We start from the raw sequence: 26410 nt of genomic DNA, 5'->3' as shown, positions 1-26410 counted from the left end.
CTAACTAGCAGTGGCGATCAGTCAGGGGGTGATGTTTCTGTGTTAATTACTGAGGCCCTTGCACCAGTCCAAGAATCACAAACTGCCCTTTTCTGCATGTTTGTTCAATACCTCAGGAATAGTCCAATGGTTAACTCTAAGTTTAATAAGCGTCCCATTTGTTATTTTATTGGTTGGAGGATTTATTGGGGCTTAAAGGTTGATTATTAAATAATTAACAGATTCATATTACAACTCTTTTAAATTATACAATTAAACCAAGTGCCCCCTTGTTAAAGGGGAACAACAACTAGAAACTGCAAACTAACCTAAAATGTTTAAGAAAACCTTACAAATCAAATCAAAATGTGGTTGCCAGGGGTCTTGATGCACTCCAGTCCCTCCGGTGTACCGGTAGACACCGCGTGCTCCATTTCCAGGGACAAATGTAGCCACGGAAGAGAGGCAGGCAGCCGAACTGAATGACCCCGTCGACCGCCCGCTGCCTGGACTAGTTAATGGCCACTGTGGCCAGGCCCAGGAGCAGTCCTACGAGGAGGCCCGTCGACCTGCCCGCTCCCCTCCACACCGGGTACCCAAAGATCAGGAGCGTGGGACTGAAGTGCTCCACAAATTGAGGAGCAGCCTTTTCAAATAATGGAAGAGGGGCTGCAACCTCACACACTGTACATACACATGGAACACGGACTCTTACAGACCACAGAAAATGCAGGCAGCCTGGGAGTCCGTGAACCGACTTAACTTATGCAAGGGTCTGCCCTGTGCAACCAGGCCAAGTGCTCAATAGATAAAGGGGGAACTCCCGCATAGAGAGCCCTCCATTGGGGATCCCCAGATTAACACTTGAAGCTGGAACAATCAGGGTAAGGGTTGCAAATCATCACTTGGAAAAAAAAAAAATGATCTGTGTGTTTAAATTCTCACTGGAGTTTTGGGGAGAAGTGTTGGGCAGTTTTTGACTGTTTGTGAAGTTGTGCTGCCTGCAGTTTGTTGTAAATGCTGCTCTCTGTTTAATTACACTGGTGCTGCAGGCAGGGTGAGAGCTTTCGGACTGCACCAGTGTGACCATCCCACCTCGTCTGCCCATTTATATTGCGTTCTATTTCTCCCTGTTCTGGAATCAGTCCTATTGTGAGATGGAGTGCAAGGTGTAAAAAATTGTGTTTCAAAGAATACAGCGTTGGTTTAGGCTGTGGGTAGGGATGGATATAGATGTCTTTACAGAGATACTATTGTAAACAGGTCTATATACCATACTCTACTAGCTGTCCACGGATCCATCCGCGCTGGCAATCATGCTGGCGATGTTAATGTGCAAAGTGTCTTGCACAAAGCTCAGCCCCCATGCCAGAAAATGTCATGTTAATGGAGCAAACTATATCCAGACATATAGGGCAGGTGGTTGGCTGTAATCCCAGAGCGACAGGCTGGCCACAGACTGCTCGCCCGCATGTCTTATTGTTAACAAGTTGCAGGTTGCAAGCTTCCTGTGATTCCGACGAATTCGGTACTTTAGCTTCTGACAGGATGCGTTGTCTCCGCATACTTTTAGCAATGGGCTTTCACCTGGCCGGAGTTGTCTCTGGAAGAATGTTTTTTGAGATTTACTGGAATGGTACCAGGGACGAGGGACTTCAGTTGCTACAGCACGGAAAACCATTCGGCCCGTCGAGCCCATGCCGACTCTCAGCCAGTCCCACTCGCCCGCCCTTTCCCCATAGCCCTAAAAAAAACAATTATTTTGGGTACTTATCCAACGCCCTGTGGAAAGCCGTGATCAAGTCTGCCAGGTAGTGCAATTTCAGGCAGTGCATTCCAGATCCTAACCACTCGCTGGGTAAAAAAGTTTTCCTCATGTCGCCTTTGGTTCTTCTGCCAATCACCTTCAATTTGTGTTCTCTGGTTTTCGACCCTTCCGCCAATGGGAACAGTTTCTCTCTATCTACTCTATCTAGATCCCTCATGATTTTGAACACCTCTATCAAATCTCCTCTCAATCTTCTCTGCTGCAGGGAGAGCAATCCCAGCTTCTCCAGGCTATCCACGTAACTGAAGTCCCTCATCCCTGGAATAATTCTCGTAAATCTTTTTTACCCCCTCCCTTAAGGCCGACATATCCTTCCTAAAGTGCGGTACCCAGAATTGGACACAATACTCCAGTTGAGGCCGAACCAGTAATTTATACAGGTTCATCATAATTTCCACACTTTTGAACTCTATGAGCAGGATTCTTGCCAACTTTGCGACCGGGTTTTTGCCGCGATTTGAGCCTTAGCGCTGAAAACCTCTTTGCTTCCCTGTACCGCCGGGGAGAGGAGTGGCGACGTGCAACGCCGCGGATTGTGTTACCGTCGTACTGTTGGCTCTCTCCTGACCCGTACTCTGTGCCCAGAATACCGATGGGTCAAACCTGTCAGTGCAGCCCTGTCAACAGCGGTAAGTATGAAGACCTCCAAAAAAGGTAAGTTAAAAATTTTATTTTTTAATTCTTTTTCAGCGATTTAGTAGGCAAGGGTTTTGTGGAATTTTTTTGCAATTTTTTCTCCCCCTCCCAGGGCGCCTCTCGCAGAGCTCCCGGACCCGGACTAAAGTTGCCGAAACTCGCGGTTTGCGCCACAAATCCTCGTGCATCGCTGACTTTACTGATGTGTAAAGGCCGACAGTTCAGCCTAAAAATGGTCGGACAGTGACAACGGTAAATTTGGCGCAAAATTACCGTTTTTGCCAAATTCCGAAAATCCCACCCTATGCCTCTATTTATGAAGCCCAGGATCCCGTTTGCTTTTTTAACTGCTTTCTCAACCTGCCCTGCCACCTTCAACGATTTGTGCACATATACCCCCAGGTCTCTGTTCATGCACCTCCTTTAGGATTGTACCCTTTAGTTTACATTTTCTTTCCTCGTTCTTTCTACCAAAATGTATGACTTCACATTTTTCTGCATTAAATTTCATCAGTCACATGTCCGCCCATTCCACCAGCCTGTCTATGTCCTCTTGATGTCTATCACTCTCCTCCTCACTGTTCACTATACTTCCAAGTTTTGTATCATCTGCAAATTTTGAAATTGTGCCCTGTACACCCACATCCAAATCATTAATATATATCAAGAAAAGCAGTGGTTCTAGAACTGACCCCTAGGAAACAGCACTGTATACCTACCTCCAGTCCGAAAAAACAACCATTCACCACTACTCTCTGTTTCCTGTCCCTGAGCCAATTTTGTTTCCATGCTACTACTGTCCCTTTTATTCCATGGGCTTCAACTTTGTTGACAAGCCTATTATGTGGCACTTTGACAGACACCTTTTGGAAATCCATGTAAACCACATTGCCCTCATCAACTCTCTCTGTTACCTCATCAAAAAACTCGATCAAGCTAGTTAAACATGATTTGCGTTGAACACATCCATGCTGGCTTTCCTTAATTAATCCAAACCTGTCCAAGTGACTGTTAACTTTGTCCCTGATTATTATTTCTAAAAGCTTCCCCACCACTGACGTTAAACTGACTGGCCTATAGTTGCTGGGTTTATCCTTACACCCTTTCAGTTATGCGGAGAGACTGGAGAAGCTGCGTTTGTTCTCAGAGCAGAGAAGGTTAAGGGGAGATTTTATAGAGGTGTTCAAAATCATGAAATGTATTGATAGAGTATGATACGTCCTTACTATACAGTATAAATGCACACGAGGCCCATGCTTGAAAGGTCAGTCTGTGACCTGTCCTTTATTCCTTAGCACTCAAGTGATGGAGGTGGGTGGAGCTTCCCCTTTTATATCTAAAGGCCTAGGTTAGGAGTGTCTCCCACAAGTTCACCACCTAGTGGTCATTGTTCTCACAGTGTACAACTTAGGTCAGATTATACATGGGTTACAATGCTGGTTGAATACATGACATCACCTCCCACCCCAAAGTCTTATTGGGATCACAGGTTGAGTCTCTCTGGTAGTTTACGCTTCCTTGTAGAGCGCCTGAGTTGGGGCTCCGGTTGTTGGGCGCTGGCCTGAGTGTCTGCTGTTTGCGGTGCCTCAGGCCTGTCCGGACTGCCCACAGTGAGTGGGCTCTCCTCCCTTTGGTTCCGGTGTTCAGTCACCTGTGGAGGAGTGAACTCTACATAGTGTTCTTCCTCTGCTTCTTCTATGGGGTTGCTGAAACTCCTTTTTGTTTGATCCACGTGTTTGCGGCAGATTTGTCCATTGATAAGTTTAACTACCAGAATCCTAATTCCTCTTTGGCAACCACAGTGCCTGCGAGCCATTTGGGCCCTGCAGCATAGTTGAGGACAAAAACAGGGTCATTTACATCAATACATCGCGCCCTCGCTTTCCTGTCATGGTAGTCATATTGTGACTGGCGCCTGCTCTCGACAATTTATTTCATGGTGGGGTGTATAAGGGATAACCGGGTTTTGAGCGTCCTTTTCATTAGCAGCTCTGCGGGTGGAACCCCTGTGAGCGAGTGTGGTCGGGATCTGTAGGCCAACAGGAGGCGTGATAAGCGGCATTGTAGGGAACCCCCTTGGATTCTGAGCATCCCCTGTTTGATTATCTGCACTGCTCGTTCTGCCTGGCCGTTTGAGGCCGGCTTGAACGGTGCCGTTCGAACATGGTTAATTCCATTGCCTGCCATGAAGTCCTGGTGAAGCACGGGCCATTCTCTCTGACCAAGACATCCGGTAGATCGTGGGCGGCGAACATTGCCCGTAGACTTTCTACCGTGGCAGAGGATGTGCTTGAATTTAAAATGTCACACTCGATCCATTTGGAGTAGGCGTCTACTACAACTAAAAACATTTTCCCCATGAAAGGACCTGCGTAGTCCACATGGATGCGTGACCAAGGCTTGGTGGGCCATGGCCAGGGGCTAAGGGGGGCTTCCCTGGGTGCATTGCCCAGCTGGGCACACGTGTTGCACCTGCAAACACAAAGTTCCAGATCTGCATCTATCCCTGGCCACCAAACGTGTGACCTGGCAATTGCCTTCATCATGACAATGCCTGGGTGCCCATTGTGGAGTTCTCTGATGAACACCTCTCTGCCCATCTGGGGCATGACTACGCAGTTTCCCCACAGTGGGCAATCGGCCTGAATCGAGAGTTCATCCTTGCGCCTGTGAAATGGTTTAAATTTCTCAGGGCATGCCCTGTACGTGGCTGCCCAGTCCCCATTCAGGACACATTTCTTGACTCGAGACAATAGCGGGTCTCTATTTGTCCAGACTTTAATCTGACGGGCTGTCACGGGTGAGCCTTTGCTTCCGAAAGCTTCAACAGCCATGACCATCTCAGCAGCATACTCGGTAGCCCCCTCAGTGGTGGCTAGTGGGAGCCTGCTGAGTGCATCGGCGTAGTTTTCGATGCCCGGTCTGTGCCGAATTGTGTCGTCATAGGTGGCTAACGTGAGTGCCCACCTCTGTATGCGGGCCGATGCGTTTGCATTTATGACCTTGTTGTCGGCCAAAAGGGACGTCAGGGGTTTGTGATCTGTCTCCAGCTCAAATTTCCTGCCAAACAGCTGGTGCATTTTCTTTACCGCATATACACATGCGAGCGCCTCCTTTTCTACCATCCCGTAGCCCTTTTCTGCCTGGGACAGACTTCTGGAGGCATAAGCTACCAGCTGTAACTGACCCTTGGCATTGACATGCTGCAATACACACCCAACACCATAGGACGACGCACCGCACGTTAACACAAGTTTCTTAAATGGGTCATATCGCGTTAACAGATTGTTGGAACATAACAAATTGCGTGCTCTATTAAAAGCCCTTTCCTGGCTGTCCTCCCAGACCCATTTGCGACCTTTGCGTAGGAGCACGTGTAGCAGCTCTAGCAGTGTGCTCAATTTGGGAAGAAAGTTACCAAAATAGTTCAGGAGCCCCAGGAATGAACGCAGCTCCGTCGTGTTATGGGGTCTGGGTGCTCTCTGGATCGCTTCCGTCTTGGACGCAGCAGGGCTGATCCCGTCTGCTGCTACCCTCATCCCCAGGAATTCTACCTCTGGAGCTAGGAAGACGCACTTCGCCTTTTTCAGTCGCAGCCCTACCCGGCCCAGTCTGCGCAGCACCTCCTCCAGGTTGTGGAGATGTTCTTCAGTATCGTAACCTGTAATGAGGATGTCGTCCTGAAAAACCACCATCCCTGGAATCGACTTGAGGCTTTCCATATTTCGTTGGAAGATCGCGGCGGCCGAGCGAATCCCGAACGGACATCTGTTGTACTCAAACAACCCCTTGTATGTCGTGATGGTGGTCAGCTTCTTCTACTCACTCGCCAGCTCCTGCATCATGTAAGCTGAGGTCGGGTACAATTTGGAAAAAATGTTTGCCACCGGATAGCATCGCAAAGAGGTCCTCCGTTCTCGATAGCGGGTACTGGTCTTGGAGTGACACCCGATTGATGGTGGCCTTGTAATGCCACATATCCTGACCGACCCCATCCGCCTTGAGCACCGGCACAATCGGGCTCGCCCAGTCACTGAATTCGACTGGCGAGATGATGCCTTCGCTCAGCAGGCGGTCCAATTCGCCTTCTATCTTTTCCCGCATCACGTACGGCACCGCTCTGGCCTTGTGGTGTACTGGCCTGACGCCTGGGATTATGTGAATCACTACCTTGGCCCCCATGAAAGTGCCGATGCCGGGTTGAAATAATGAGTCAAATTTGTCCAGGATCTGTGAGCATGATACTCGCTCCACAGAGGAAATTGCATTGACATCGCCCCATTTCCAGTTCATGACAGCAAGCCAACTTCTCCCCAGTAGTGCGGGACCATCCCCTGGGATAATCCAGAGTGGCAGTCTGTTCTCCGAATCTTTGTGGGTCACGACTACCGTGGCGCTGCCTAGCACCGGAATGATCTGCTTTGTGTAAGTCCGTAACTGTGCATCAATCGGCGATAATTTTGGCCTCCTGGCCTTGGACGCCCACAACTTTTCGAACTGTTTGATACCCATCAGGGACTGGCTGGCCCCCGTGTCTAGCTCTATTGATACTGGGATGCCATTGAGGAACACTTTCATCATTATCGGTGGCGTCCTGGTGTATGAACTGTATACGTGCTCCACATGAACTCGCTGAACTTCAGCTTCCAGCGATTTCCCCCAGCGTTCATTTCTGCAATTTCTGCAGGTATTTTGCTCAACTCTGCAAACTCTGGCTGAGTGTGTGCCTCCACGCCTCCAGCATGAGCTGCTGTTTGAAACAAAAAGTCCCTTGCTAGTCGATCGTCCCTGACTGCCCCTGTTATTGCCCTTGAGTGCGCCATTAACAGGTGTTGATGGCCCCATTACTGGCCGCATTGTCCCTTGCAATGGCGTGAATCGCCGTCCAGCTTGCCATTGTCTCTGTCGAACTCCCCCTCTGGGTTCGACGACATGTTGGGGCATGCCCGACTGCCCTTGTCTGCCTGGAGAACTGTGTGCTGCTTTAACAATGTTGAATCTCTGTCCCAACCATTCCTTAACAGAGTACCTCTCGTCTGTTCTGCTAGTGGCCATGCTCGCGTGGTTTAAATCCCAGTTTCTTGTCGCCATTGATATGTCTTTACTATACAGTATAAATGCACACGAGGCCCATGCTTGAGAGAAGGTCAGTCTGTGACCTGTTCTTTATTCCTTAGCATTCAAGTGATGGAAGTGGGTGGAGCTTCCTCTTTTATAGCTGAAGCTCTAGGTTAGGAGTGTCTCCCACAAGTTTACCACCTAGTGGTCAGTGTTCTCACAGTGTACAACTTAGGTCATATTATTCATGGGTTACAATGCTGGTTGAATACATGACATCGTAAATGAGGAGAGACTGTTTCCACTGGCAGGAGGGTCGGTAACCAGAGGGCACAGATTTAAGGTAATTGGCATAAGAAACAGAGGGGAGATGAGGAGAAATTTTTTGCAGCGAGTTGTTGCTATTTGGAACGAGCTGCCTGAAAGGGCGGTGGGAGCAGATTCAATAGTAACTTTCAAAAAGGAATTGGATAAATACTTGTAGAGGAGAAAATTGCAGGGCAATGGGGAAAGAGCAGGGTGGGGGGGGAACTAATTGGATAGATCTATCACAGGAAAGATGGGCTGAATGGCTCCGTTCTGCTGTGCTGTAAGATTCTATGATTCTCTGAAAATTTCAGGGAGATTTGTACAGCATGCAGTGCAACAATTGCAGGGAGATTTATACAGCATGCAGTGCAACAATTGCAGGGAGATTTATACAGCATGCAGTGCAACAATTGGTGGAAGATTTGTGCAGCATGCAGTATAACAATTGAGCCAGGAAGACTGCCTCCCTTCCCAAATCCCAGGAACTTTTACAAAGCCTCAGCCACACCAGCATTGCAGCTTCTCGATTTGAAAATGGCAACTTACTCCATTAGGCATCTATCTCCATTATTGTAACACTCTTTCAGCACGATACTCAAGCTTTGCATTATGAGCATAAACTCCTGGCCTGGAACCTGAACTGCAACTTCCTGATTCCGAGGGGCGAATGCCACCGATTCAGCCAGATTTCCTCATCACTTTCCTGAAATTACCCCATTATTACAAGTTATTACAAGTACAAAGGCCTTTGACACTGTTAACCGTGAGGGACTAAGGAGCGTCCTCCTCCGTTTGGGCTGCCCCAAAAGTTTGTCGCCAACCTCCGCCTCATCCATGACGACATGCAAGCTGTGATCCTGACCAACGGATCCACCACAGACCCAATCCACGTCCGGGGTCAAGCAGGGCTGCGTCATCGCGCCAACCCTCTGCTCGATCTTCCTTGCTGCAATGCTCCTCATGCTCAACAAGCTCCCCACTGGAGTGGAACTAAACTATCGAACCAATAGGAACCTGTTCAACCTTCATTGCCTCCAAGCCAGATCTAAGACCATCCCATCCTCTATCATCGAGCTACAGTATGCGGACGATGCTTGCAACTTCGCACATTCAGAGGCTGAACTCCCAGTCATCGTCAACATCTTCACCGAGGCGTACGAAAGCATGGGCCTTACGCGAAACATCCGTAAGACAAAATGTCATGTTTGTACTTTTGGGATCATTAACCACTAGATGGCGTCACTGTTGGAGGCCATTGGGCTGCACGCACGTGTGTGGCCTAAGTATAAAAGGCCAGCCATTTTGTATATTAGTCACTTTGGGCCTTACTAAAGCAGAGCCAAGGTCATACCTCTTGGAATTAAACAGTACTCAGTCTAGCAGTTATTGCATACACAACATTTGGTGACGAGACAACAAGAACCTTTGCATGCAAAAATGAGCACAATTAGATTGTTGGAGCGATTTGAGGAAGGAGAAGATTGGGCAGACTTTGTGAGCCGTTTGAGCCAGTTCTTCGCGGCCAACAAAATGGAGGTTGTCGGTGACGCAGATCGGCGCCGGGCGGTGTTCCTCACGGTTTGCGGTCCAAAAATTTATGGTCTGGTGAAGAATCTACTCCTGCCTGTGAGTCCAACAGAGAAGACGTATGAAGAATTGTGTACACTGGTACAGGACCACCTTAAGCCAGATGAAGGCATCATCATCTCGAGATACAGATTTTACACGCACGTTCGCTCAGAGGGCGGCCAGAATGCGGCTGAATTCGTTGCCGACCTGAGACGTCTAGCAGGAACGTGTAATTTTGGGGCTGTTGGCAGAAATGCTGCGGGACTTCTTTATAATCGGCATCAACCACGAGGTGATCCTGAGTAAACTACTGGTGGTGGAGACGTTGGACTTGAACAGGGCCATTACGATCACTCAGTCATGCATGACGGCGGATAGAAGTCTAAAGCAGATATCAATGAAAAATCGAAACTTGGCAATTTCTGTAAATATGATTGATTCGGCGTTCGGCAGAGCGGCACATGGCAGGGCCGACACAACTGCGTACGCGAAACCAGTGACTGCCCAAAGTCCGCCAGCGGGAATGCATCCGATTTCTCCGTGTTGGCGCTGTGGGGGAAATCACTGGCACCAGCAGTGCCTAGTTAAGCAATATAGTTGCTAAGGCTTTCTGAGAGTGGGGCATCCCCAGCGCAAGCGTCCGCAGATGAGCAAACGCACCGCGACACATCACATTGAGGATGATGGTCAGACTAGTGCAGATCCCGATACGCAATCTGAGATACCAGAGGAGGAAGTGTATGGACTGTGCTCGTTCCTAACGAAGAGCAAACCGATAATGATCAACGTGAAATTTAATGGGATGCCTGTATCGATGGAACTGGACACGGGGGCGAGTCAATCGATAATGAGCCAGAGGGCATTCGACAAGCTGTGGGATACTAAGGCTGTGAGGCCCAGGCTGAGTCCAGTCAATGCCAAGTTGCGCACGTACACCAAAGAACTCATAATGGTGATTGGCAGTGCCACAATTAAAGTGTTGGATTGTCCCAGGCAATGGCCCAACGCTGTTCAGCAGGAACTGGCTTGAAAAAATCAGATGCGATTGGAACGACATCAAGGCATTATTGTCGGAGAAAGATACATGTGCCCAAGTACTGAGCAAGTTCCCCTCGTTGTTTGAACCAGGCATCGGCAACTTCACAGGAGCCAAGGTGCAGATCCACGTGGACTCGGATGCAAGACCCGTCCATCATAAAGCTCGGGCAGTTCCGTATATGATGAGGGAGAAGGTCGAAATCGAACTGACTCCAGCGTGAAGGGATCACATCACTGGTTGAATTTAATGAATGGACCAGTCCCATTGATCCTGTGCTGAAAAGTAATGGCACAGTCAGATTCTGTGGAGACTACAAGGCTACGATCAACAGGGTTTCGAAACAGGATCAGTACCCATTATGAAGGCTGATGATTTGTTTGCAATGCTAGCCTGTGGGGTAGTCGTTCACCAAACTGGACTTGACGTCGGCATACATGACACAGGAGCTGGTCGAGACGTCGAAGAGACTTACATGCATTAACACGCATAAAGGACTGTTTGTTTATCACAGGTGCCCTTTTGGAATTTGCTCGTAGAGTCTACTGAAGTCCATTCCCAGAACCGTCATGTTCCAAGATGACATCCTAATCACAGGTCATGACTCCGAACATCTGAACAACCTGGAAGTGGTTCTACATCGACTGGACAAAGTGGGACTCAGACTGAAATGCTCAAAGTGTGTTTTCATGGCACCAGAGGTTGAATTCCTGGGAAGGAAAATTGCTGCTGACGGCATCAGGCCCACGGACGCGAAAACCAAGGCCATCAAGAATGCATCCAAGCCACAGAATGTGACGGAGCTGCGTTCATTCCTGGGTCTACTCAACTACTTCATTAACTTCCTACCTAAATTAAGCACCTTCTTAGAACCACTGCACATGCTGCTAAGAAAAGACGACAACTGTGTGTGGGGTGCATCTCAAGACAGAGCTTTTGAGGAAGTCATTAATCTGCTTTGCTCTAACAAGCTGCTGGTACATTATGACCCATGTAAACATTTAGTATTGGCCTGTGATGCTTCGTCATATGGAATTGGTTGCGTACTCCAACAAGCTAATGAGTCGGGTAAACTTCAACCAGTCGCGTATGCTTCAAAAAGTTTGTCTAAAGTGGAAAGAGCCTACAGCATGGTAGAGAAAGAAGCACTAGCCTGTGTGTATGGAGTTAAAAAGATGCATCAATACCTGTTTGGTCTTTGGTTTGAACTGGAGACAGATCACAAGCCGCTCATTTCACTTCTCTGAAAACAAAGGTATCAATACCAATGCTTCATCCCGCATCCAGAGCTAGGTGCTGACATTATCTGCTTATGATTATGTCATTCACCTGGCACCGAGAATTGTGCAGATGCTTTGAGTGGTCTGCCATTGCCCACACCGGCGGACCTATTGTTAGTTATGGATGCTTTTGAGAGTGTCACGTCTCAACAAGTTAAGACCTGGACCAGCCAGGACTCTATTTTATCGATGAAGAGTTGCATCCTCAAAGGTGATTGGTCTGCCATACCCAAACACATGTGCGAGGAGACCAAACCTTACATTCGTCGCAAAGACGAACTGTCTATACAGTCGGATTGTATACTGTGGGGCAATCGTGTTGTTATGCCCAAGAAAGGGAGAGAGAAATTTGTACGTGAGCTACATAGCACACATCTCCGCATTGTAATGATGAAAGCCATCGCCAGGTCTCATGTATGGTGGCTGGGAATTGACTCTGAGCTGGAATCATGTGTGCATCAGTGCAACACTTGCACGCAGCTCAGCAAAGCACCAGCGGAATCACCGCTGAGTCTGTGGTCGTGGCCGTCTAAACCATGGTCCAGAATCCACATAGACTTTGCAGGTCCCTTCCTGGGGAAGATGTTTTTAGTTGTGGTGGATGCATATTCGAAGTGGATAGAGTGTATAATCATGTCATCCAGCACATCCACTGCTACCATTGAGAATCTCAATGTCATGTTTGTGACACATGGTCTGCCTGACATCGTTGTTAGCGACAACGGATCGTGCTCCCCGTCAGGAGTTTCAAGAGTTCATGAAACTCAATGGTATCAAACATGCACGGACAGCACCGTTCAAACCTGCGTCTAATGGGCAAGCAGATTGTGCTGTCCAAATCATAAAGCAGAGTATGAAGCGAGTAACCCAAGGGTCACTGCAGACCCACCTGTCATGCATAATACTTAGTTACAGGACAAGACCACACACGCTTACTGGGGTCTTGCCTGCTGAACTCATGATGGAGAGGTCTTAAGACCAAGTTATCTCTTGTACACCCTGACTTGAATAATCATGTTGAATATAGAAGACAAAGTCAGCAAGGATATCATGATCGTGCAGCTGTGTTATGCGATATTTCTGTAAATGATCCTGTATATGTTCTGAATTATGGTCAGGGTCCCAAGTGGATCGCTGATACTGTCATGGCCAAGGAGGGCAATAGAGTATTTATTGTCCAGCTCAAAAATGGGAAAACATGCAGGTAACATATGGATCAGACAAAGCTGCGGCACACAGACGAACCGGAACAGTCGGCGGAAGAGACAATCGATGACCAACCAACCTACCGCCAGTCATCAGAGAATTCAGTGGTCATCGGGACTTTCAATCACTGACATGTTCAATGAAAATGGACTTTCAATGCCTGATATGGCCACTGCCACTCCCACCAGGTCAGCCACCCAGCCACCAGTCACAACAGACTCTGAACACTCACCCCAAGGGTGGAGTTGAACTGATATGGTCAACCTGGGAGCATAAAACACCGAACCGTCTCAATTTGTTAATATCTCAGAGGGGGGTATTGTCATGTATGTACTTTTGGAATTACTAGCCACTAGATGGCGTCACTGTTGGAGGCCATTGGGCTGCACGCACATATTTGTGGCCCAAGTATAAAAGGCCAGCCATTTTGTATATTAGTTACTTTGGACCTTAATAAAGCAGAGCCAAGGTCATACCTCTTGGAGTTAAACAGTACTCAGTCTAGCAGTTATTACATACACAACACAAAGGTCCTCCACCAACCTAACCCCGCCACACAGCACTGCCCCCCCCACACCCCCATCATCAAGAATCACGGCATGGCCCTGGACAACATGGACCACTTTCCATACCTCGGGAGCCTATTATCAGCAAGGGCAGACATCGATGACGAAGTTCAACACTGCATCCAGTGCGCCAGTGCAGCCTTTGGCCACCTGAGGAAGAGAGTGTTCGGAGATCAGGCCCTAAAATCTAGCACCAAGCTTATGGTCTACAGGGCTATAGCGATACCTGCCCTCCTGTATGGCTCAGAGACATAGACCATCTACAATAGACACCTCAAATTGCTGGAGAAATACCACCAACGATGTCTCCGCAAGATCCTGCAAATCCCCTGGGAGGACAGGCGCACCAACGTTAGTGTTCTCGACCAGGCCAACATCCCCAGCATCGAAGCACTGACCACACTCGACCAGCTCCATTGGGTGGGCCACATTGTTCGCATGCCCGTCACAAGACTCCCAAAGCAAGCACTCTACTCGGAACTCCTACACGGCAAGCGAGCTCCAGGTGGGCAGAGGAAATATTTCAAGGACACCCTCAAAGCCTCATTGTAAAGTGCAACATCCCCACCGACACCTGAGAGTCCTTGGCCAAAGACTGCCCTCAGTGGAGGAAGAGCATCTGGGAGGGCGCTGAGCACCTCAAGTCTCGTCGCCGAGAGCATGCAGAAACCAAGCGCAGGCAGCGGAGCGTGTGGCAAACCAGACCCCCCCAAACCACCCTTTCCTTCAACGACTGTCTGTCCCACCTGTGACAGAGACAGTAATTCCCGTATTGGACTGTTCAGTCACCTGAGAACTCATTTTTAGAGTGGAAGCAAGTCTTCCTTGATCTTGAGGGACTGCCTATGATGAGCACAACCTCCTGACCTGGAGTCTGAACTGCAACTTCCTGATTCCGAGGGGGTAATGCCACCGATTGAGCCAGATTTCCTCATCGCTTTCCTGAAATTACGCCATTATTACAAGTTTTATTGTGAAAGACTTATTCATCTTGTCTTTTGTAACCCTGTGTCCCATGAGTTATTCAATCATATACCAGTTTGATATTGTTGAGTAACTTTGTTAAGCTCATAATAAAGTAATGCAACTGAGTATTGTAGACAATGATTAAGTGTGACCTTAGCTCCTTTATTCAAACTCCAGAGTGCTGGTACAGCATGGGATGCCTGCTTATATACAGTGCTCCCAAGGGAATGCTGGGGTCCCTTGGGACTCCCAACAGGTAAGCTCTCTGGTGGTGGTGTGATACAGGTTGCCTAGGGTTGCATACATAACATCACTCCCTCCCAAAGTCAATAGAACATTCATTTACAGGGTGAGATGATCTGGGGCTTTTCGTTCCCCAGTCAATCGTCTTGGTACAAATGCAGGTGTGGGTGAGTTGGTTGGTTCTTCGCTGGGCTGGTGGGCAGCTGGCCTTGCCGGGCTGCTGGGGATGGTAAGTTCAGCTTCGTGGTCAACCGTGATGTCGGTTGCCACTTCTGTGTGTGTTGGAAGGTCCTCTTCAGGTTGCTCGTGACTGTTTGTAAATCGCAGTTTGGTTTGGTCCAAATACATTCTGCAAGTTAGTCCTTTGGCAAGTTTGACTTGAAACACACTACTCCCTTCTTTGGCTATGACAATGCCAGCAAGCCTTTTGGGACTGTGTCCATAGTTGAGTACAAATACAGGATCATTGACTTCAATATCGCATGACATGTTTGCGCGATCATGGTACATGCTTTGTTGATGCCGCCTGCCCTTGACGTGATCATGGAGATCGGGGTGGACAAGGGACAGCCTTGTTTTGAGCGCCCTTTTCATGAGCAGCTCAGCTGGGGGAACCCCGGTGAGTGAGTGGGGTCTGGTGCGGTAGCTGAGCAGGACTCGGGACAGATGGGTCTGCAGGGAGCCTTCTGACACACGTTTCAAGCTTTGCTTGATAGTTTGTATTGTGTATCTGTAAAGCATGCGCTCCCATGTTCCGCCACCAGGGAGAGCATCCCCTGCAGTCCCAAGGTATCCCAGCATCCCTTGGGAGCACTGTATATAAGCTGGCCCCTAAGGCCTGTTCCTCACTCTGGAGTGTCTTATTAAAGACTGAGGTCACTGTTACTTTAACCTCCGTGTGCAGTCTCATCTGTGTTAGGAGCACAATAACTGGCGACGAGTATACGAATCCAAAGCAAAGATGCAGCAAACTGTGGGCATTCTGGAGAAGTTCTCGGAGGGTGAGGACTGGGAAGCCTATGTTGAACGGCTAGACCAGTACTTTGTAGTCAACGAGCTGGGCGGAGAAGGAAGTGCTGCAAAAAGGAGAGCAGTCCTCCTCACGGTCATGCGGGGCAATGACCTACAGCCTCATGAAGAATCTTCTGGCTCTGGTGAAACCCACAGATAAGTCGTATGAGGAGCTGTGTCCACTGGTTCGGGAGCATCTTAACCCGAGGGAGAACGTACTGATGGCGAGATATCGGTTCTCCATGTGCCAGCGATCTGAAGGTCAAGAAGTGGCGAGCTACGTCGTCGAGCTAAGGCGACTTGCAGGACAATGTGAGTTTGATGGCTACCTGGAGCAAATGCTCAGAGACTTTTTTTGTACTGGGCATTGGCCACCAGACCATCCTACGAAAACTTTTGACTTAGAGACACCGACCCTCAGTAAGGCCATTGCGATAGCACAAGCGTTTATGTTCACCAGTGATAACACCAAACAAATGTCTCAGCACACAAGTGCTAGCAATGTTCATAAATTAACTGGAACTGTGTTTGCGAGCAGAAATGTACAGGGCAGAAACCACGAGTCTGCAACTGCCAGCAGGCCTCAGGTGACCCAGATGACTGAGTCCGCAACAAAGGATGAATGCAAGGCAATTCACACCTTGTTAGCGTTGTGGAGGCTTCCATTCAGCCTATTCATGCAGCTTCAAAGGGTATGTTTGCAAGAGCTGTGGAACAATGGGGCACCTCCAACAAGCTTGCAAACGAGCTGCAAGCTCTGCAAAACCTGCTAACCACCACGTGGCAGAGGAAGATCGGTCCATGGTGCATCAGAGCAATTTCGAGCCTCAGAGAGGAGGCAGATGCTGAAGTACACTGGGTGCACACATTTTCAGCGAAATGTTCACCTATAATGCTAAATGTAAAATTGAATGGCTTACCCGTAGCCATGGAACTGGACACTGGCGCTAGCCAATCCATCATGAGTAAAAAGATGCTTGAGAGGCTGTGATGCAACAAGGCACTCAGACCAGCCCTGAGCCCCATCCACACGAAACTGAGAGCGTACACCAAAGAGTTCATCACTGTCCTGGGCAGCGCCATGGTCAAGGTCACCTACGAGTGCACGGTGCATGAACTGCCACTCTGGATTGTCCCAGGTGATGGCCCCACACTGCTTGGAAGGAGCTGGCTGGGCAAAATCCGCTGGAACTGGGATGATATCCGAGCGCTATCACATGCCGACGAGGCCTCATGTACCCAGGCTCTTAACAAATTTCTTTCCCTTTTTGAGCCAGGCATTAGAAACTTTTCCGGGGCGAAGGTGCGGATCCATTTGGTCCCAGAGGCACGACCCATTCCTCACATGATGAGGGAAAGAGTGGAAATCGAGCTGGACAGGCTGCAACGCGAGGGCATCATCTCCCCAGTGGAATTCAGTGAGTGGGCCAGCCCGATTGTTCTAGTACTCAAAAGTGATGGCACGGTCAGGATTTGTGGCGGTTATAAAGTAACTATTAATAGTTTCTCGCAACAGGACCAATACCCACTACCTAAGGCAGACGGCCTATTTGCGACGCTGGCAGGAGGCAAGATGTTCACCAAGCTTGACCTGACTTCGGCCTACATATGATGCAGGAGCTGGAGGAGTCTTCGAAGGACCTCACCTGCATCAACACGCACAAGGGACTGTTCATCCACAACAGATGCCCGTTTGGAATTCGGTCGGCTGCAGCGATCTTCCAGAGAAACATGGAGAGCCGACTCAAGTCGGTACCACACACTGTGGTTTTTAAGGACGACATATTGGTCACGGGTCGGGACACCGTCGAGCACCTACAAAACCTGGAGGAGGTCCTCCAGCAACTGGATCGCGTAGGGTTGCAGCTGAAGAGGTTGAAATGCATCTTCATGGCAACAGAAGTGGAATTATTGGGGAGAAAGATCGAGGCGGACGGCATTCGGCCCGCGGACAGCATTCGGCCCACAGACGTCAAGACACAGGCTATCAGGAACACGGCCAGGCCACAGAACTTCACGGAGCTGCGGTCGTTCCTGGGACTCCTCAACTTTTTTGGTAACTTCCTACCGGGGTTAAGCACCCTCTTAGAGCCCCTACATGTGTTAGTGCGTAAAGGTGTGAACTGGGTATGGGGAAAAAAACAAGTATTTGCTTTTGAGAAAGCCAGAAACATTTTATGCTCCAACAAGCTGCTTGTATTGTATGACCCATGTAAAGACTTGTGCTAGCATGTGATGCTTCGTCGTATGGAGTCGGGTATGTATTACAACAAGCTAACGTTGCGGGGAAGTTGCAACCTGTCGCCTATGCCTCCAGGAGCTTGTCTAAGGCCGAGAGGGCCTACAGCATGATTGAGAAAGAGGCATTAGCGTGTGTGTTCAGGGTAAGGAAAATGCATCAGTACCTGCTTGGCCTCAAATTTGAGCTGGATACCGATCACAAGCCCCTCATATCCCTGTTTGCTGAAAACAAGGGGATAAATACTAATGCCTCAGTCCGCATACAAAGGTGGGCACTCATGCTATCAGCATATAACTATACCATCCGCCACAGGCCAGGCACCGAGAACTGTGCGGATGCTCTGTCGGCTACCATTGCCCACCACGGGTGAAAATGGCGCAACCTGCAAACTTGTTGATGGTGGCGCAGCCCGCAGACTTGTTGATGGTCATGGAAGCATTTGAAAAATGATAAATCACCTGTCACGGCCCGCCAGATTAGGACTTGGACCAGCCAAGATCCTCTGCTGTCCCTAGTAAAAAAAAAAACTGTGTACTGCATGGGAGCTGGGCCAGCATCCCCGTTGAAATGCAAGAGCTAATCAAGCCGTTCCAGCAGCGAAAGGACGAGCTGTCCATTCAGGCAGACTGTCTGTTGTGGGGTAACCGCGTAGTGCTACCCAAAAAGGGCAGGGAGTCATTCATCTCAGATCTCCACAGCACACACCCAGGTATAGTCGTGATGAAAGCGATAGCCAGGTCCCACGTGTATTGGCCCGGTATCGACTCTGATTTAGAGTCCTGTGTACGGCAATGCAGCGTGTGTGCTCAGTTGAGCAACGCGCCCAGAGAGGCACCACTAAGTTTGTGGTCCTGGCCTTCCAAACCATGGTCGACTATGCGGGCCCGTTTCTCAGTAAAATGTCCTGGTGGTGGTGGATGCTTTTTCAAAATGGATTGAATGTGAAATAATGTCGGGACGCACCACCACCGCCACCATTGAAAGTCTGAGGGCCATGTTTGCCACCCACGGCCTGCCTGACACCTTGGTCAGTGACAATGGGCAATGTTTCACCAGTGCCGAATTTAAAGAATTCATGACCCGCAATGGGATCAAACATGTCACCTCGGCCCCGTTTAAACCAGCCTACAATGGGCAGGCAGAGCGGGCAGTACAAACCATCAAACAGAGCCTTAAAAGAGTCACAGAAGGCTCACTGCAAACCCGCCTGTCCTGAGTACTGCTCAGCTACCGCACGAGACCCCACTCGCTCACAGGGGTGCCCCCGGCTGAGCTACTCATGAAAAGGACACTAAAAACCAGACTCTCGCTAGTTCACCCCAACCTGCATGATCAGGTCGAGAGCAGGCGGCAGCAACAAAATGTAAACTATGGTTGCGCCACTGTGTCACGGGAAATTGATCTGAATGACCCTGTGTATGTGTTAAACTATGGACATGGTCCCAAGTGGATCACGGGCACGGTGATAGCTAAAGAAGGGAGTAGGGTGTTTGTAGTCAAACTAGACAATGGACAAATTTGCAGAAAGCACCTCGACCAAACGGGGCTGCGGTTCACAGACTGCCCTGAACAACCCACAGCAGACACCGCCTTTTCCGAGCCCACAACACACACCGAAAGGATCAACGACACCACTCCGGACCAGGAATTGAACCCATCACGCCCAACAGCCCAGCAAGGCCAGGCTCACCCAGCAGGCCTGTTGGGCCAACAATATGCTAGCCAGCGAGGGCACAGCCAACACACCAGAACAGACATTTGTACCAAGGCTGTCCACCAGGGGAAGCAAGGCTCCCAACCGCCTCACCTTGTAAATAGTTTTCACTTTGATGTTGGGGGTGGAGTGATATTTATCTGTAAAGCATGTACTCCCATGTTCCGCCACCAGGGAGCTCATCCCCTGTAGTCTCAAGGGATCCCAGCATCCCTTGGGAGCACTGTATATAAGCCGGCCCCTAAGGCCTGTTCCTCACTCTGGAGTGTCTTAATAAAGACCAAGGTCACTGTTACTTTAGCCTCCCTGTGTGCGGTCTCATCTGTGTTAGGAACACAATAGTTTGGACCGCCCGTTCAACCTGGCCGTTGGATGCGGGCTTGAATGGGGCAGATGTAACGTGCTTGATCCCATTGCGGGACACGAGTTCCTTGAATTCAGCACTAGTGAAGCACGGCCCATTGTCGCTGACAAGGACATCAGGCAGGCCGTGCATGGCGAACATGGCTCGTAGGCTTTCGATGGTAGCAGTGGACGTGCTTACAGACATTATTACACATTCATTCCATTTTGAATAAGTATCCATAACAACCAAGAAACGGGCCCACAAAGTCAACGTGGATCCTGGACCACAGTTTGGAGGGCCATGACCACAAACTTAGCGGTACCTCTCTGGGTGCATTGCTCAGTTGAGAGCAAGTATTGCATCGGCGCACGCATGACTCTAAATCTGAGTCGATGCCGGGCCACCACACATGGGATCTGGCTATAGCTTTCATTACTATGCCTGGGTGGGTACTGTGTAGGCCGCATATGAACGTTTCCCTGCCTTTCTTAGGTAAAACCACGCGATTATCCCACAAAAGACAGTCTAGTCTGCCTGTATGGACATTTCGTCTTTGTGCTGCTGGAACGGCTTGATCTCTTCATGCATCTCCGCTGGGACGCTGGACCAGCTCCAATGGAGGACACAGTTTTTTTTTTAACCAGAGACAGTAAAGGATCCTGGCTGGTCCAGGTCCTGATCTGGCGGGTCGTAACGGGTGACTTTTCGTTTTCGAATGCATCCATCACCAAGAGCAAGTCTGCAGGCTGTGCCATTTCCATCCTAGTGGTGGGCAATGGTAGCCGACTGAAAGCATCAGCGCAGCTATCTGTGCCTGGTCTGTGGCGGATTACATAGTTGTATGCAGACAGAGTGAGCATCCATCTTTGGATGCGGGCAGAGGCATTGGTGTTAATCCCTTTGCTCTCTGAGAATAGCGATATGAGCGTCTTATGGTCAGTTTCTAGCTCAAACTTGAGCCAAACAGATACTGGTGCATTTTTTTCACCCCGTAAACGCATGCCAGAGCTGCTTTTTCAATCATGCTGTAAGCCCTTTCGGCCTTGGACAAACTCCTGGACGCCGAGGCGGCCAGTTGCAATGTTCCCGATTCGTTACCTTGTAACACACACCCGACCCCGTATGAAGACGCATCGCAAGCTAGCACTAAATGTTTACATGGGTTATACAGAACAAGCAGTTTGTTGGAACATAAGCCATTTCTAGCTTTCTCAGAAGGAGCCTCTTGTGATTTCCCCCATATCCAGTCATCTCCCTTGCGCAGTAGCACATGTAATGGTTCTAGCATGGTGCTTAACCTGCGTAGGAAATTACCCAACTAGTTGAGGAGTCCCAGGAACAATCGCAGCTCCATTATGTTCTGTGATCTCGGCGATTTCTTAATGGCCTCTGTCTTGGCGTCGGTGAGTCTGATGCCGTCTGCCGCGATTCTTCTCCCTAACAACTCGACCTCTGGTGCCACAAAAACACACTGGAAATGTTTCAACCTGAGTCCCACGCGATCTAGCCGACTTAGAACCTCTTCCAGGTTCTTCAAGTGTTCGATGGTGTCCCGACTTGTGACCAATATGTCATTCTGGAAAACCACGGTGCGCGGAACCGACTTTAGCAGGCTCTCCATGTTCCTTTGGAAAATTGCCGCGGCCGATTGAATCCCAAACGGGCATCTATTGTAGATGAACAGACCTTTGTGCGTGTTGATGCAGGTGAGGCTTTTCGAAGATTTCGCTAGCTCCTGCATCATGTAGGCCGCGATCAGGTCCAACTTGGTGAATGTCTTTCCTCCAGCCAGGGTCGAAAATAGGTCGTCTGCCTTGGGTAGCGGGTACTGGTCCTGCAGCGAAAAACAGTTCTTCATTACTTTATAGCCCCCACAAATTCTGACCGTGCCGTCGCCTTTGAGAACCGGAACAATTGGACTGGCCCGCTCGTTGAACTCCACTGGCGCGATGATGTCTTCTTGCTGCAGCCTGTCCAGCTCAATTTCCACTTTCTCTTGCATCATATATGGCACCGCCTGTGCCGTGTGGTGGAAGGGAACCAAGTGGATCTGCACCTTCGCCCCCAAGAAACTTCCAATGTCTGGCTCAAGCAACGATGGGAACTTGCTCAGAACCTGGTCACACGAGCCATCATCGATGGATGAGAGCGCTCGGACGTTGTTCCAGTTCCAGTGGATTTTTCCCAGCCAGCTTCTGCCGAACAGTATGGGGCCATCTCCTGGTACAATCCATAGTGGGAGTTCGTGCACTGCTCCATCATGGGAGACTTTTACTGCTGTGCTGCCAATAACAGGGATCAGCTCTTTAGTCTAAGTTCTTAGCTTTGTATGAATGGGGCTAAGCTTGTTGCACCACAGCCTTTTTGCTCATTATAGACTGACTCGCACCGTGTCCAGTTCCATGGATACTGGAATTCTGTTCAGTTCAACTTTTAACATGATCAGTGGACATTTTGTGGTGAAGGTGTGTATCCCATACACTTCTGCCTCCTCGTTCGAGACTCTCGTTCAGCCTGATCCACCATGGATCGATCCTCCTCTGCAACGTGGTGGTTTGCAGGGTTTGCAGCTCATCTCACATTCGCTGGAGGTGTCCCATTGTTCCACAGCCTTTTCACACAGTGTTTGACGCGGCATTGATGGGCTCGATGATCACTTCTGCAGCGCCAACAAGGTGTTAATTGCCTCGCATTAACGATTGATGGCGGACTCTGGGTCATCTGAGGTCGGGCAGCAGCAGCCGGTGTGTACGCTCTGCCATATGCATTCTTGCCTGAAAACGACGTTACTTTGTGTACAGTACTAGCCGAAACCTCTCTATGCTGCGAAATTTGTTTGGTGTTATCGCTGGTGGACATAAATGCCTGGGCTATTGTTATGGCTTTGCTCAGATTCGGTGTTTCAACAGTGAATAGTTTGCAAAGGATAACTTCATGGCCAATGCCAAGCACAAACATTTCTTAGCATTTGCTCAAGGAATCCATCGAATTCGCAATGTCCTACAAGGCGCCCCAGTTCGGCGATGTAGCTCGCCACTTCCTGGCCTTCAGACTGTTGACACATGTAGAATCGATACCTTGCCATCAAAATGCTTTCCTTCGGATTTAGGTGCTCCCAGACCAGCGTAAACAGTTCTTCATAGGATTTGGTTGTTAGTTTAGGAGCTAGAGGATTCTTCATGAGGCCATAGGTTGTTGCCCCACAGATGGAAAGGAGGATCGCTCTTCGTTTGGCAGCATTCTCGTCCCCTTCCAACTTGTTGGCCACAAAGTATTGGTCGAGTCGCTCCACGAAGGCCTCCCAATCGTCCCATCTGATAATTTCTCCAGGATACCAACAGTTCTTTGCATTTTCGCGTGCTTGTTCATTATCTCGTCGGCAGTTGTTAAGCTCATAATAAAGTAATGCAACTGAGTACTCCAGACAATGATTAAGTGTGACCTTAGCTCCTTTATTCTAACTCCAGAGTGCTGGTACATAATGGGAGGCCTGCTTATATACAGTGCTCCCAAGGGATGCTGGGATCCTTTGGGACTCCAACAGGTAAGCCCTCTGGTGGTGGTATGATGCAGGTTGTCTCGGGTTGCATACATAACAAACTTGATTTTTAAATAGAAGTGGCAGGGTCTACTGGTACAATCCCTAATATCAGCCTCTCCCTGTGAACTGTCTGTCGTTCCTTTTGCCAAGGAGCTTGTTATTGTGTTCCTAACACAGATGAGGCTGCACACAGGTAGGTTAAAGTAACAGTAACCTCAGTCTTTAATAAGACACTCAAGTGAGGAACAGGCCTTAGGGGCCGGCTTATATACAGTGCTCCCAAGGAATGCTGGGATCCCTTGGGATTTCAGGGGATGAGCTCCTTGGTGGCAGAACATGGGAGTGCATGCTTTACAGATACACAACATCACTTTCCCCCCCCCCCCCAAAGTCAAAGTGAAAACTATTTACAAGGTGAGGCGGTCGAGAGCCTTTCTTTCCCTGGTGGACCGCCTCGGTACAAATGTCTGTTCTGGTGTGTCGGCAGTACCCTCGCTAGACTGGCGTATTGTTGGCCCTGCAGGGCTGCTAGGTGAGAGCCTGGCCTTGTTGGGCGGGATGGGTTCGATTTCCTACTCCGGCATGGTGTCGTTGATCCTTTGAGTGTGTGTTGTGGGCTCGAAAAAGATGGTGTCTGCTGTGGGTTGTTCAGGGCAGTCTGTGAACCGCAGCCTCGTTTGGTCCAGGTGCTTTCTGCAAATTTGTCCATTGTCTAGTTTGACGACAAACACCCTAGTCTCTTCTTTAGCAACCACTGTGCCCGCGATCCACTTAGGACCATGTCCATAGTTTAGAACATACACAGGGTCATTCAGATCAATTTCCCGTGTCTCAGTGGCGCGACCATCGTGGGGCCATCGCCTGGGACAATCCAGAGTGGCAGTTTGTGCACCGTGCCCTCGTAGGTGACCTTGACCATGGCGCTGCCCAGGACAGTGATAAGCGGTGTACATTCTCAGTTTCGTGTGGATGGGGGCTCAGGGCTGGTCTGAATGCCTTGTTACATCACAGTCTCTCAAACATCTTTTTACTCATGATGGATTGGCTAGCGCCAGTGTCCATTTCTATGGCTACGGGTAAGCCTTTCAATTTTACGTTTAGCATTATAGGTGGACATTTTGTCGAAAATGTGTGCACCCCGTGTACTTCAGCATCTGCCTCCTCTCTTTGAGGCTGGAAATTGCTTTGATCCACCATGGACCGATCTTCCTCTGCCATGTGGTGGTTAGCAGGTTTTGCAGAGCTTGCAGCTCGTTTGCAAGCTTGTTGGAGGTGCCCCATTGTTCCACAGCTCTTGCAAACATAGCCTTTGAAGCAGCATGAATAGGCTGAATGGAAGCCTCCACAACGCCAATAAGGTGTGAATTGCCTTGCATTCATCCTTTGTTGGGGACTCTGAGTCATCTGGGTCACCTGAGGCCTTCTGGTAGTTGCAGACTCGTGGTTTCTGCCCTGTACATTTCTGCTTGCAAACACAGTTCCAGTTAATTTATGAACATTGCTAGCACTTGTGTGCTGAGACATTTGTTTGGTGTTATCACTGGTGGACATAAACGCTTGTGCTATTGCAATGGCCTTACTGAGGGTCGGTGTCTCTACAGCCAAAAGTTTTCGTAGGATGGTCTCGTGGCCAATGCCCAGTACAAAAAAGTCTCTGAACATTTGCTCCAGGTAGCCATCAAACTCACATTGTCCTGCAAGTCGCCTTAGCTTGGCGACGTAGCTCACCACTTCCTGATCTTCAGATCGCTGGCACGTGTAGAACCGATACCTCGCCATCAGCACGCACTCCCTCTGGTTAAGATGCTCCCGAACCAGTGGACACAGCTCCTCATACGACTTATCTGTGGGTTTCACCGGAGCCAGAAGATTCTTAATGAGGTTGTAGGTCGGTGCCCCGCAGACTGTGAGCAGGACCGCCCTCCTTTTTGCAGCGCTTCCTTCTCCGTCCAGCTCATTGGCTACAAAGTACTGGTCTAGCCGTTCGACATAGGCTTCCCAGTCCTCATCCTCCGAGAACTTCTCCAGGATGCTCACAGTTTGCTGCATCTTTGCGTTGGATTCGTCTGCTTTTCGCCAGTTATTGTGTTCCTAACACAGATGAGGCTGAACACAGGGAGGTTAAAGTAACAGTGACCTCAGTCTTTAATAAGACACTCCAGAGTGAGGAACAGGCCTAGGGGGGCCGGCTTATATACAATGCTCCCAAGGGATGCTGGGGTCCCTTGGGACTTGCGGGGTTGAGCTCCCTGGTGGCGGAACATGGGAGTGCATGCTTTACAGATACACAATACTTGTTAACTAGTTCCTTTGTTTACACTTAAAAGCAACTAATCTGCTACTAGTGAGCTTTGCAACCTCCATCATCATCATAGGCAGTCCCTCGAAATCGAGGAAGTCTTGCTTCCACTCTAAAAGTGAGTTCTTAGGTGACTGAACAGTCCAATACGGGAATTACAGTCTCTGTCACAGGTAGGACAGACAGTTGTTGAAGGAAAGGGTGGGTGGGGAGTCGGGTTTGCCGCTCACTCCTTCCGCTGGCTGCGCTTGCTTTCTGCATGCTCTCAGCGACGTGACTCAAGGTGCTCAGCGCCCTCCCGGATGCTCTTCCTCCACTTAGGGCAGTCTTTGACCATGGACTCCCAGGTGTCGGTAGGGATGTTGAATTTTATCAAGGAGGCTTTGAGGGTCTCTTCAAATGTTTCCTCTGCCCACCTGGGACTCGCTTGCCATGTAGGAGTTCTAAGTAGAGCCTTGTGTCAGGCATGCGTACAGTGTGGCCCTTCCAACGGAGCTGGTCGAGTGTGGTCAGTGCTTCGATGCTGGTCTGATCGAGGACACTATCGGTGCATCTGTTCTCCCAGGGGATTTGCACGATCT

The 26410-nt window shown here is 49.4% G+C and overlaps 2 protein-coding genes across 7 annotated transcripts in view; both read left to right on the top strand.

The window, feature by feature from the left end:
• The window catches only part of LOC139250516 (actin nucleation-promoting factor WAS-like), a 115815-nt gene extending 113162 nt beyond the window's left edge, over positions 1-2653 (top strand). Inside the window, exons 11-12 of the mRNA XM_070872890.1 lie at positions 2393-2461; positions 2556-2653. Of these exons, the coding sequence (XP_070728991.1) occupies positions 2393-2461; positions 2556-2653 (167 nt within the window). The remainder of the gene's footprint in view (positions 1-2392; positions 2462-2555) is intronic.
• Positions 1-26410, top strand: part of LOC139250519 (6-phosphofructo-2-kinase/fructose-2,6-bisphosphatase 4-like) — a 282039-nt gene that overhangs the window by 52062 nt on the left and 203567 nt on the right. The gene's annotated exons all lie outside the window — the stretch shown is intronic.

The sequence above is a fragment of the Pristiophorus japonicus genome, unplaced genomic scaffold (assembly GCF_044704955.1).
Source record: "Pristiophorus japonicus isolate sPriJap1 unplaced genomic scaffold, sPriJap1.hap1 HAP1_SCAFFOLD_384, whole genome shotgun sequence".
NCBI classification, from domain to species: Eukaryota; Metazoa; Chordata; class Chondrichthyes; family Pristiophoridae; genus Pristiophorus; species Pristiophorus japonicus.
This window is presented reverse-complemented; position numbering and strand designations above follow the sequence as displayed.